General features: G+C 38.4%; 1 protein-coding gene across 9 annotated transcripts in view; it reads right to left on the reverse strand.

Annotated features, from left to right (window-relative positions):
* Nucleotides 1–14,320, reverse strand: part of LOC119724478 (pumilio homolog 2-like) — a 54,907-nt gene that overhangs the window by 29,411 nt on the left and 11,176 nt on the right. For 6 of the 9 annotated variants that reach the window (XM_038195542.1, XM_038195543.1, XM_038195544.1 and 3 more), the window contains one exon: nt 3,622–3,693. In XM_038195542.1, coding sequence (XP_038051470.1) covers nt 3,622–3,693 — 72 coding nt within the window. Of the gene's footprint in view, nt 1–3,621; nt 3,694–5,352; nt 5,399–5,437; nt 5,657–6,390; nt 6,688–14,320 lie in introns of those variants that run through there. The other 3 variants (XM_038195547.1, XM_038195545.1, XM_038195548.1) reach the window with 3 other exon arrangements.

The following is a 14,320-nucleotide window of genomic DNA, read 5'->3' on the forward strand; positions in this document are numbered from 1 at the left end:
ATACATGTAAATTGCACTGAACCCTGTCATTCACTTCGTGTGGATTAAAATTTGTGCACAAAGGATGTGTCCGATTTTACACAAATTTTGGATGCTTTACAACGTATTAACTTACTTGGAAATTATTTAGAATATAGAAGGTATAAAAAAATATCTGTCATTACATGTACAAAAACAACGTTTATTATGCATGTACAGGTAGATTGCAGAATTCTAATTTTGCATACATTTTAGTATTTATTTTTTAAATTAGTTTAACTTAATGAAAATATTATTCTTATAATTTTGCATGTCTGAAACTTCTCTAATCCTTGATCACTACTTGTATCTCAGGTGGCATATCTAGTCATTTTGTGGGTGAAATGTGATGTTTTTGTTGGGTAATTAGTTGAATGAAAGACGATGGCATCCATGAATGTTCTTGTTGCTTTGATTTGTGGTCACAGACGTCAAAAGTCACATCATGTATCATGCTTGTAATTTTTCCTTTCTCTCTATCGTCTCCCTTTTTTTAGGTCGAGGTCAACATGTGCAAAGACAAGCTCTTTATCTCAGCGAACTCAGATGAATATTCAAGTATACTGTATCATGTCTGTGCCACCAAGCCCAATTTGAGTTCACAACACCTTTACCATTTACTCAAAATAGAAATATCTTTGGCTGTTTTTTTAACTCTTGTGAAACCGTACTACAAACGTACTGAAACAGATTATTAAAACCATTTTTAATATGTTTAATTCTCCTGTCCAACATGTCTCTTTCACTTCTGTGTCAAGTTGTTGGAAATCAAAAAAAAAATGGCAGCCATCTTGAAAATAAAATATAAAAAATATATAGCCCTCTTTCATTTTTTTTTCACAACAGTTGTTAGGTTTTTTTATTATTGTTTTTTACTTGGCCTAATACATGTGCAATTATGTTACATATCACACAATTGATGGCTGCATTGAAAATTAAATTTTCAACAACAAACATCAAACATCAAGGGATATCTCATTAAAGTCAAATTTATTTCACATTACCGGATTAAATAATACAAATTACAGCTAATTATGAATATGACTGCAAAAATAGGTAAACACTGCAAGGTAAAATGACCTAACCCTTGACCTGACAATCAATGCATCCAGCCCAAAAGGTCAGAGTCCTAACCACAAATATGTCTGGTCTAAGGTCATGCCTGCTGGAACAAGAACTAATGCATACCAATTGATGTACATGTATGTTGTTTGTCTCTCAGATATCCAGTATTCAATGAATTCCTGAATGTCCCATACACATCACTCACAGAGTATGTACTTGTACAATTGGTAATCACTGCGAGCTACACATATCCACAGGCATTTTAGTGTCACAAAGAAGGAATGAGGGTACATCTATGATTTAAAAAAAATCCGCAATCAACACAGTAAGTGACCATTAAACTATTATGTGGAAAATACCGGTAGATGTACAAAGTTTCCTTTTACTTTCACTGCTAATATGTAATATTTTTCCCAACAAAACTGAAAGTCCAGGTGAAAGTACATACGATCAGACTTAAAGTTTTGTAACAAAACTGATATCCATAAACCTCACGATGAACAATTGAATTTAATATCTGTAAGATGTATCCAACAACAGCTACGTGGTCATACAAATATTTTTTTGCAAACCTGAAAACAAACACACCTGGTCATAAATGGAAAAATACGTCTGGAAAAAAGGTGAAATAAAATGGCCTACCTTCATTGCATTCATGGAGTCTGATATATCTCCCCAGGTATCAAAACCCTTTTTCTCCAATGCATGTACATGTATGATCTATTAACAAAAGGATCCTATGCTAAAAATAAACAACGTGACTAATGCTGTACCATGCTGAATCACCACAGACCTACAACACTGACTGTGAGTGCCGTCAGGGAACAAGTGTGAATAACAAAGCCCTGGCTCACTATACAGACGCTACAGACATGAGGCACAGCAACCAGTACTGATTAGCTAGAAGAGACAACAGGAAAGCATGCGCAGGAACCTGGGAGCTGCGTGAATAAGCTAGGGGGTAATGTGGGCGGGTTACTAATGAAAGATGAAGGCATGGATCTACTGACGCACTCTGAATCATCCATACGAAGTGATGAACATTACTTGCATGTAATATTGGTTGCCATTTCCAAATCATTAATATTGGCAACAATAAAAATTACTGATTTAAATACATATGACTGAGATTTCTACAGGCTCCATAAAACACTACAATGAGGGTCATTAGCCTGAAACATCAACGTTTTTATGAGTATCTAAATATTGAAGAAGTGTCAGGAAAATTCATCATTAATGTCAGCAAACAATGACGCATCTTGAGTCATTCCTTTGTCACTGTCTTCTCACTCTCTTGATGTCTTCCTTACATTTCTGCTTGCCCAACAGGTCAGCCTATTGTCCCCTGACTGACGGGTCATTGACTGTCTCAACACTCTTTTAATTATGCATTTAGAAATTGTTTGAATTGTGACCATTTTAGGACTGTGCCAAATGTACTGAATATTCAAATATTCGATCATCTCCTAAATATCAGAATGGTATTATTTTGATTCAAATATTAGAAAAATACAAGCGGTCTCAAAGAAATGAGAAAATGTCAATGGTGATGTTTTTGGTTTGTTTGTCTATAAATTCCAAACTTGTTGAAAGACAATTTACATACATGATTGACAGCTTAAAGCTATAGTCCATCATTTGCAGCCATCCGAAAAAGTAACTGGCGTATTATTGTTGAAAAACATACTTGGTTGAAAGATAGTTAGTGGACTAAACTCCCTGTGAAATTATTCTTTCTGGCAAGCTATCATTTTGAAGTAATCAACGAAAGAAGGCCTTTCCAACGGTGCGTCTTAAGACGCACCGTAGGAAAATTTAAATTAGTAGTTCGTTTTGTTATTCGGTGCAGCGCGCGCAAGCATTGGCACGACGCACGGTTGCTATAATTCGTCGGATCAGTGCGCGACATCGCGTATAGCTGCAATTCAAAACAATTCAAAACATGATTCAGCAACTTTTGATTTGAAATTGAGATCCTAGAATGTTGTTTTTCTCGGAATATACAGCTGAAGCTGAGCTGAAACTTTATCAGGTTAGTTGCTCAGTATCCTTCATTAGATTTTGAACACTTTTGTTGCTTTAAACGAACAAAATGCACAAATTACAAATGATGGACTATATCTTTAAGTGAGGAATATTAGCTCAAATTTCTTTAAAAATCTGCCAAATATCAGCCATTCCACAACCTCGAAAATTATATCCATACCTACATGATGTTTTTTATATTATTTTAGTATGCTGTGTGTCAATTTTGTATTCACAAATCCTGATTGGCAGCCAGTCTAGGCTGGCCTATGTAAAACTTGATCAGTGAATTTTGAATATTCAAAGCCCAAGTTAGAATAAGTGAGTACTTAACATTTCAAAAATGCACAGTACCAAACTAAGTTAGCTAAAACACTTACTGAACATGTTCCTTTTCCCTCATGATTATTACAACCATTTCAGAATTATTACAAGATCTAAAAACACCCCATCTTTAAAATTGTTTTTTTGAACAGAAAAGAAAGAATTCTGGATAAGTTGAGTGCTGCTTACCTCTCTTCCATCGTTGCCTATCTGGAGAGCTTGGAACATATTGTTCACCTTACCAACATCACCTGATCGCACCTGTAACCAAGAACAATAAATGCTTCAATGTATACAAGCCTGCTAAAAAACAGAATTTTTTTAGCAATTGCATAATTTCTATGGACAAGGGGTACATGTACATACATGTATGTTCACAGCTTAATGAATCTTTTAAATAAAGGAAGGTGTAAACAAAAATATATCCACAATTTACGGGGGGAACCTTCAAAGCAACTACGTAAGTACCTACTTATAATGTAATGCAAAGCATTTTTTTTTAAATGGCCGATGTAATGCATCACACGTTGTTTTAGAAGCTCAGTGATTACGCTTGCAGTATTTTTTGGCATCAATATTATATGTCAAATGTTTTCCATTGAATCCCAACTACGACATTGTTTGGACTTGGTGAACTGTTTTTAAAAAGTCCCAATGGTCTCTCAGGATAGAAACAGTTTATGTGCATAACAGCTTTGTGACTGGATACGTGTACTTAGCTTTCATGCCAACAGAGAACACTTTTGCTGACCCTAATTTTACAGCCTGGTCAACACTTTTGGGCAAGTTTAAAATGCACTCATTTTATCCAGTCCATCTCAGAGAAAATGCTTGTCAACAACCTCTGGACATCATACATGTAATTTGTAAATGCAACTGTTGTACATATTTCTCTGTTTGCTAATTTACGTCAATGAGTGAGAGCATTACCAAACCAACTTGAATCTAGGCCTACTATTTTCCCTCCCAACACGAATAACAAGTTCTCCTTTGCAGTGTGGTAAAAGCACTGTATGCTGTACATGTACATGTACATGTATGTAGTATGGAGACAAAGTCCTAACAAAGCCAGAAGGATCTGGAAGTACCAGGAACCAGTATACCGCCCTGGGCCCCCACAAAGGCAATGAGGTTTATACTGAATGCACATGTTCAAAATTGTGACTGTGTAAAAAAAAGTTGAAGTGCATACATGTACATGTATCTTCCGTTTTCATGCATTTATTAGCACTTGCCAGCAACACACTGCAGTGTCATTTGCCAAAAGGCTGCCGCAAGTACAAATGTAAACCTGTCCTCATGTGTCGATGCACACTGTTACATGCGATAGCAGCGATGTGGACTGTGTTTCATGACTAATGTTTGGAATGTAGTGATGTGTATGATTTAACATTTCCTTCATCTTTAGTATTAATTTCAAACAAATTTTTACTTTTTTTATGAGGCCAGTTTTGATCACTTTCATGGAGTAATTGAAAAGGTGAAAAATAAACAGTTGGTATCATATCAGATGTGAATGCACCTTGACTATATCTGATGAGCATTAATGGTAGGATTTTTGTTTGAATGTTCCTATCCCATATCTAATGAGCATAAATGGTAGGAATTTTTTGAATGTTCCTATTCCATTTTGAAATGGTATGTTATCGGTGGGGGAACTATTTTTGGGGCCCTAATTCAAGACTCTCATGCAAACCAGACTATGAAGACTTATATGACACAGTGGCTCTTTGTTTACAGTTCATCAAATAAACCACAAAGTTCATTCCAGCAAAAACTCTGCCCAAACATTTGAAACAAACACTGACAAAATGTGTAATTTTTCACTGTCCAGGAGTTCTTTTACACACGTTTCAATACATATAAATGTCCTTCAAATGTTCAATAAATAAAATCAGCAATTCATCCTGCTCAACCTACATGCTCATGGTCCAATTTCTACTCGAGTCACAAAATGAGCTACATTGTACGTGCATACATAATAAGGTACTTTCTCAGAACTTACTCCACGCAGAGTCTCTGCACGTGTTATATAAAGGCACTCACTCACAGCCTGGCACAGTTCCAAATATAATGCCCAGATAACTGAATGGGAATTTCCCATGCACACAGGGAGCAGTACACTAGTCTGGCAGACACCCAGCAAGCCAGCCAGGCATTGTCTGGCTCCCTCAACACAAAGGAGTCTGTAGGCTTGTGTTATCTGCATGCAGTACCCTCATGACCTGAGTGCACAAGGCTATACAATCTGGTCTTTGTGCAGGTTTTCTATCCTACATGTGTACAGTCCTGATAAACATAATGTACATGTACGTGTACAGTATTTTCACATCGAGTTGGAATTGCATTCAATACATGTACATTGTACATCACTACATGTTGAACAAAGATTGTTGTAAAATAAAGACATTCAATATCATGGTTCGTTCTTCTTTATTTTGACATACAATTAAGCTACACTTCTGAGATTCATGTACTGGTACAATCGTGTGATTATTCTGAAATAAAGCTCCAGAAAAAAACCTCTAAAACCGAGATAGTGCATTCAATCACACATTTCTACAAACAAGTTCATTTTGAGACATAACCACTGACGCCAGTATCTACAAATTGCATTTTATTAAGATATTAAAATACATATTAAGATACATTTTCCACCACGTTTCTTCCTGGACCGAAAAACATAATAAAGATAGTAAATCAGACATTTAATTTCTAAATGGCAACCTAATTTCTATGAATGATAAATTTAGAGTACTAGACACGCAAATGAAAATCAGGTCACTGTAGTCAACTTAATATCATTTTAAAGTGGCTGAGGGTTACATTATGGACTCTTGTTTACTGATCAGACTAAACACGCTAAACAGACAAAAGAGGAAACACAACAGTATCATCTTACCAATAATATGCATTTTAAGTATAAAAAGCAGCAAAGGTAAAAGAATGAAATCTTGCCTGCATTGTGCACCTCAGCTCCTGTGATCATGAAACTACACCTGAATATCAGCTATACATAGATATAGAATTGAGTGTGGGATGTATGCACATCCATTGCTGACAGACAAAGCTACTCTGCAACCAGCAGCAGAAATCCAAGGTAGCAGCAGCAAGCAAAAGCCATTCAATTTAAGAGTGGCATAGCATAGTGACTAGCATAGTCCTCCAGCGGGTCACTCTATAACACTGGGCAGATGCTGTCTATCATTATGTATGCACGCTGCTTGCTCAACACGTCATGAGCTGGGCTGGCTGGCTAGCTGGGCTGGCTGGCTGGCCGGCCGACTGGCTGGTAGCTCCGCACTAGACCTAAGGCTAATGAGTCACTGCATTGTGACAAAGATGTATCAGATCACACCCAGGATACTTGGTCTAATGGTGGTAGAGGTGATGGCAACATACAGAAGGCAAGATGCTATCAACAAACCAATCTAGTACAATAGAAACCATCTCGATTTAATGCCTTAGGTAACTCTCTTTTCAAGGCAATGCATGGCCATATTCAATGAAACCTTTATCAATAGATCCAGTGCTTGTCTTATATCATTCATCTAGGGTTATCTATGGGTACGAATCCGTATGATTGGTAGCAGAGAACCCAATCACTGTCAATGAACTAAGATTTACAAATGAACATCATCATGAAAGAATTGGTATAATGTAACAAGTGTGCAGATGGCCTTTCAGTAAAATTACAATACATCTGAACTTCACCTCTAGGTGTGTACTCCATTGTACATCAAGGTTCTCTACCATCAATATTACATTGAACTAAATCTGGAAACTTTCCAGTTCTCCCAAAGTTGCCACATGGGTGTAGTCCCCGACAAGTGTTTTCTTTAAAACTGCACGCAGGCATTGTGACCAAAATGATGTTACACCTGCATGTATTAAGCACAAGTCTTATTTTGAAAATGAATATTTTTAATGTTAACTTTATTGACCAAGTGAAAGGAGAGATTTGCATTACTGATGTAAAGAACTGGAACTACTAAATTAAATTATACATGCCTCAGATGATGTTCACATTGAATTTTCCAGTTCCAAATTTGGCCTTGGAACGGTCACTAATATAATTTGTATTGTCTTAAGCTTGAAACAAAGATTGTTTTAATTTAGAAACCAACAAGAGAATATGAAATTTGATCTGGATCTGAGGTCACTCCAATGCAGCAGTCTTACACACAATGATAATACATTCCCAATCATAATTGCGCTTTCTTATTAGCGGACAGGACATCTATAGATGCCTTCAACAGTGTTAAATCAGTGAACTGATCATGCACTTTGGACCACGTAGCAATTTGCTGTATCTGTGCAGGTTGACAGTGATCCAAGAATCGTTGCAACTCATCTAGACGGAACGATGTCATCTATGGCACAATCAGGTAAAATTTACTTTGACCAATATCAATTCTGCTTCATCAGCCAAATGAGCACAAGTAGTCAGCATGGGAATCAATGTAATGGAATATGTAAGGATCTCTTGCAATGAGTTTTTGCTCTATCATTTATTGTGAATACAATACAGTCCAGCTGTTTTCCCTGTTTTTATTTCAAACATACCTTACGTTGTACTGTAAATTATCACTGTCAATTTTTAAAAACTAAAACAAGCTTAAAATGGGAATGCATAGTTAAACATACATGCACTGTCTAAGCTACTGCCTGCCCTAGTTGCATGTTGGTATGCCAAAAACATGCAAAACAAAAAGTGAATAAAATACATTCATGTTAAGCCGGGCTCTTTGGGGGCCAAGGACCAAATACTACAGAATACTACATGAGTTGTGCACACTTGTATGGAAAGAAATGCATACTACAAGTTACTACTCAGTAGTGTTTTGTAGCTTTAGGTGAGGTTAGGGTTAATGCTTTTGAATTAAATCTACATCCTTGATTCTTCGTAAAATACATGAAGAACTGGAAAGCCGATCACAGGATTGGAATACATGGTCCCCATGTTTAAATTTGGAATCCGTTTCCATGTAAAAACAACTCGTAAACTGATTGTCGATTTTTCCAGACGAAATTCAGTTGTCAACATCACACCCATACTTTCCAGTTAATAATTTGTAGCAATTTTTTTTTTACTAGTGGCCCAATACTACAACTTTTATTTGATGCTTGGCGCACTATTTGCAAATGTAACTCACATGTACGTGTACGTAAATAACAGCACTTCGGCTACTTCCAGCAATATTTATAACTTATTCATAAATACCTCAGACAGTTTAGCTATTCCTATTGGTCGAGAGCCCGTCACGTGGCCGGTCTTAAACGGATGATAAAGACATGGCTAGCTGGTCTTAAACACTTTTCCAGTGTCACAATAAAATGTGGACTCTTAAAAATCCAGTGCCTCTTATCGTTTCATTGGTTGAACGTTCACAATCCTCACGTAGGCATGCGCAACACTACAAGCGAGTCAGAATTTTATAGTTCTAAATTCAAAACGCAACGCCCCAGGTGCGTTCTGCGTGACATCACGCAGAACATGTTACGCGCGCGTCAATCTCCATAAAAGGGTTGTTTACATCTTAATCGCCAGCTGAACACTCCATTATTTTGCTAGAGGGATGTTTCAAAAAGCATGAAGTGAACTTGTTGAACAAAATCGGGATTTTTTGAACGAATTATTTGATATTTTTTACGGATAAGGTATTTATGAATGGGAATAAATATGTGCTCAGTCGGTATTTATCACTCTGTTTAATACCGCTTAGAGTCTGGGTGCTGATAATTACCCTCGCCTTCGGCTCGGGTAATTATCAGCACCCAGACTCTAAGTGGTCTTAAACGAGTGATAAAAACCTCCGAAGCACACATTGATTCCCTTAGTTACCCTCCTTTTATCCATCCTTTTCCCCTTTCCCACTTTTTTGTGGGTTGTCCTTTTGTGTACGTTTTTCTTTTTGGAGGGGGAGGAAGAGATGGGCAACAGCTCCAACCCGATGCCAATGCTCCACTGTGTGTGTCATGGTCTGGCTGTCCTGGTGTGTGAACTGGGCAACAGTTCGGCAGTTAATAATGCAACAACTTCCTAAACAACTGTACAAGTCCAGCAGTCATGTTGCATTGTTGGTACTGTACATTGGAAACTTACTCTGACTGAAATGAACTGACTTGTTTTACTCCAATGACGAGACTCGCCAGGCCACTACTACTGACCCATAATGCACTTGACCGTACGTGCTCCACATTCTTCATGCTCTTATGTTTTACTTCCCGTTGACTTTTTGCAATGATACAAGTTGAAACAATTCTTTTTAATGCAAGATTAGCCCCAATTTACTCAAGCCAGTCAGAAACATGAAGTTTAAAACATTTGTTTTTTCACTATTCGCGTGGAGAATGGACATATTATTTTTACTGTAACATGACATGAATCAAGTGGTGTCAGACTAATGTTCATGCTGACTGCCACCTCCTTCCCATTCCTAGCTTACGTTGCTGCAGTAAACTAAACATGGTTATTTGGCATGGAATTAGGTCACGACGAAAGTACGAGCTGGGTGCATGATTTGACTTTTTGAACATTTTTCCAGTACATTTGGAATTAGGCCAACAAAATAATAATTCTGCTTCAGATTAACATGACATTTGAAAATGGGGTCGGTAGGTAGGGAAATTAATTTTTTTGGCAATTGTCTGCGTGTATTCAAGGGTAAGAGGTACATGTAGTAAGTGATGGTTTTCAGGTTTTATTCCTCATTTTTCCCATGAAAAATAAGGGTAGGGGCAGACAACATGTAGGGCAACCTTATATAAAACCTACTTATTTTCAGTTTTAAAGATGGACTCTAGAATTTTGAACTTGGCAGCTTGATTTAAAAACTTGGAGGCATCGTTCTAAGCTTGGCAGCAGTCTTGCAAAGCTTGACAGCCCGCCAGCTTGTTATACAGGTCGGAGAACACTGTTTAAAAATGGTCACAATAACACCCCCCCCCCCCACCAAGTCTATATCAATTCTATATACGTCGATTTCAAAGTCTGGATTCTGTAGATTGACAGAAAATTCTTGTTTCTGATGCAATACAAACATATACATGCGGGAAACATGTACACATACGTGTAAGCCCATTGGAAATGGATAAACAGCGCACTACTTAAAGGCCATGTTCAGACACCGTGTTAGCTAAAACTACCGAGCGTCCAGACATCGTTTTAAGTATAGCAAGTTCAACTTGAAGCAGTTTATCTCAATTTCTGAGGTCACGTAGAACATCCGCCTTGGCAAAAACCGCGCGCTAAAAAGAGCCTTCACTCTTCCATTTTTACAGTTCGCTACACGTGGTCTGAGCCCCTCACCGTGTGAAGCGTGTTGCCATGCCGTGTTTGACGTCGCAGCCTCGGCCGGTCATGTAGCGTGGCACGCCCGGTAAACATGACGACAGTCACTGGTCCACCGCTGCAATTTCCCCATTTTTTGGAAGTATCGTACATCGGCCTTACATATACACCATTTGTGTTTACATTTTGGGGGCAGACATCGTGACATTTTGTTCAGACATCGTTTTAGCAAGAAAGTTACACTGAATTGAGTTCAACCGGTGTTTTCAGGGAATTTAAAACGGTGTCTGAACGACCCCAAAGGTAGCTTGGCTTATTGAAAATCTTTTAGGGACTACCATAGAATACACTTTCAAAAACTTCATGCCAAGATCTAAGTGTAGGTTTAATTTAACCTAGAAACAAATATTTCCAGTCTCATGTCCACGGCCAAACAAATGTACCAGTACTCAACCCTAGCCAATAGGACTGGTTGTGACATGTTGCCCATATATGGTCTCCCAATTGCCTTACTGACTAGAGATCCCAAGGCCCGGTCAAGTCACCTTACTAGTACTAAAAATAGCAGAGTAATCTGATCATTAGGGGCTGTGTAGCACTGCAGTCAATAGGGTGACATACATGTACACAACTCCACCATCAGCTCCAATAACTTTTTGTTTGTTTGGGTGTCACAAGACCATGTGTCTATGTTCTTATTACTAGTGTAGGCCTATTTCTGGCAAACTGCTAAAAAAAGACAAGTGTTTGGGGGCTTATTTTTTCCCTTTTTGTGTCTTGGACTGTACAATATCACCTCTTATATCAACTCCAAATATTAATACATGGACTTAATGAATCATGTTGGCAGAAACACAAGGCAATTGGATTTAGGTATCAAACACAAGTTTGCTTATAGCATGGAGAAATAATATAAAGTGTTTTTACTCATCCATGCTTACAGTGTCACCCAAAACTGAATGAAGCATAGACTGCTTCTCAGCTAAAGACTTATCTATTGGTCATATTATCATAAGGATAAATTCACTGTGTGACCAGCCTGAGAAACCATCTACATGTACACATGTATGTATGCATGAGACAAGAGGAGGGGGTGCTATCAAATTGTGTACAGCAGGTATGGAACGTCTGTGTTGAGCGAACAAGAATGTTTGCGTTTTTGCTGTACTGCAGGATTTTGATGGATTCAGGATACTTCCATATTGAGCAGTTTGGGGACTTTGATGGATTCAGGATCTCAACAGTTTAACTCCTTGGCTATATGTTTGATGTGTACGAGGTATATGTACACTGGTGGATTCTGATGGACTCAGTGGTGGATTCTGATGGACTCAGGACACCAACATATTTTTTTGCATCAAAAAATTGGTGTAATTTGGTGGATTCAGGATACTTTCTAGTAAAAGTGCTCATGGTTAATGGTGTTGTTTTCTAAAAGAGATTGACCCATATGGTTTAACCAATCACTTCCAAGTCATTACAGGTAGATGAGATGGGTGATAAGCAGAATACCGTCTGCATCAGGAGGTTTTCATTCCAAAGCAAAGTTCATCAACGTACATGTACATGTACGCATTACGTTTGAACACTAGATTAATTTAAAATCACTGTTTTTCATTTCTCAAAACCAGAGTTCAGGGTTCAAGCAGGTAACATGTACACATGTACGTATCGGTTGGCCTAATGACAGCACATTGTACATGCATCAACAGTTGGAAGAAAACATTCTTCATAGAAAGAAAGAGGAAGGAGCCAGTGCCCCCCCCCCCCATGGTACCACGTTTAGATTGATACTAGCAATCAGGTAACTGGCTGCTTGACAAGCCATCCTACTGTCAGCAATTCAGCAGAAGCTATCAGCTTTCATATGTCCTGTGCTTATTGCTAAAACAAGAGAGGAATTACTTGGCTACAGCTTGATATTACACACATGTCTATGGTAGCGGCTGCACCATAACTACACAAGTAAAAACATGATTTTCCGGTATTAGCGGCACTAATTTGTTTTTGCCTATGCCACAGACACATGTGGTCACCTCCAGACTAGTTTTATTGTGATCTTTGACCTTGAAAACATGGGTTTACAATTATTTCCCAACCTACCTAACGGGTACCTGGATTTTTTTCAGGCAGTTACCGTAAACACACCATTTTGTTTTTTTGGCATAACAAATACATTTTGAAAAACAAGATGTTAAATTACATTGTAAATAAAACCTTGAAATGTTTTATTCAGGATTTAAGTTTATGACAGAAATCTACTCTGCTGCAGTATAAGAAACAAACGATTGTCTCTTGCTGCACAAATTCTTCTATATTTTCATACAAGCTGATTGTGTGGGGAGTTAAATGTAAATGGGGGATTTAGTTCAGAAGACATGCAGTTATAGAAAAGCAATGTCTGTGGTGCAATCTGAGGCAATTTCTGACCGCTAAAACAAATTTTTTGAGCAAAAGATAATCTTTTAAACATCATTTTCGAGTTTGGAGTCATTGAATCAGCTAAAGCAAGGCCAAACAGCCAACAACCACCTGTGGATATTATTTATGCACTCTTCGTTATTCTAACCCAGCATAGTTCAAAGATTGCGATATTTGAAGCAATACATCAATCCTTCATTGATCCCAAAACATGCCCTCAAAATTATAACGCGACACTGAATTATACGTGGCGGGCAGCGAACTCACAACACTCGGCCATGCATGGTGGAAGCAACAGCACTGTACATGTCACACGCGAGCACCGTAGACCCAACCTCGTTTCCAGGGTGTCGAGCAGGCTGCAGTACGCAGTACAGTTTTACGCATAGCCCGGAAGTACGCAGTGTAGGCTTTAGATTGGTCAGACCGCGCAAGGTATACTACTGTGTGGTCCTTTAAGTATTCATGGCACTCGGCGCAGGGGCGGCAAGCAAAGCATAGGAAACAATAGGGACACTTGGTGGCCACGCACCATGGAGAAAAAATATTTTGTCAAGGTCACCCCAGACTACTGTTTGGTGAACAATGTTGTAGAACGGGCAAGTAGAACATGAAAACGGAGCCCCCACATTGAAGCCGCTGACCACGCACAGTCTAGACTCGAAGAAAAGCCAGCACAGGGGGCGGCCAGGCAGTCAACGTGAAAGCGCACACGACGGCAAATTCTTGTGCAAAACGCAGTCACGAAAAATCGACGAAACGGATCACCGGTCCGTACGGGAAAATTAGGACGACCCGAAGTGTCCGACCCAGCGAAAGACACCCTCCACATTTTTCCACGGACGCGGAGCGATTTTGGCGCCGCGGGAGAGGTCTCGGATCCTTTCAGGAGCAAACATTTCTCGGAGGCCGAGTAAAACTTGCTCTTATATAATTATAAAGATGTAAAATTTCAGTGAAAATATAAATTGCAGGCTTTAATGACTACATGTACATACATGTATGGCAAATCTATCAAGGAAAGACTTTCAGAGAGGCAATTTTACATCATCAATGCTTCATGATCAAGACAGAATCTGTGATAACATACACACATCTCAAATTACAGATTGATTATAAGCGAGAGCGACATCTTGATAAAGCAGATCTGACAACCTATGACTAAGCCTTGCT

Source organism: Patiria miniata, unplaced genomic scaffold, assembly GCF_015706575.1.
Source record: "Patiria miniata isolate m_02_andy unplaced genomic scaffold, ASM1570657v1 HiC_scaffold_18, whole genome shotgun sequence".
NCBI classification, from domain to species: Eukaryota; Metazoa; Echinodermata; class Asteroidea; order Valvatida; family Asterinidae; genus Patiria; species Patiria miniata.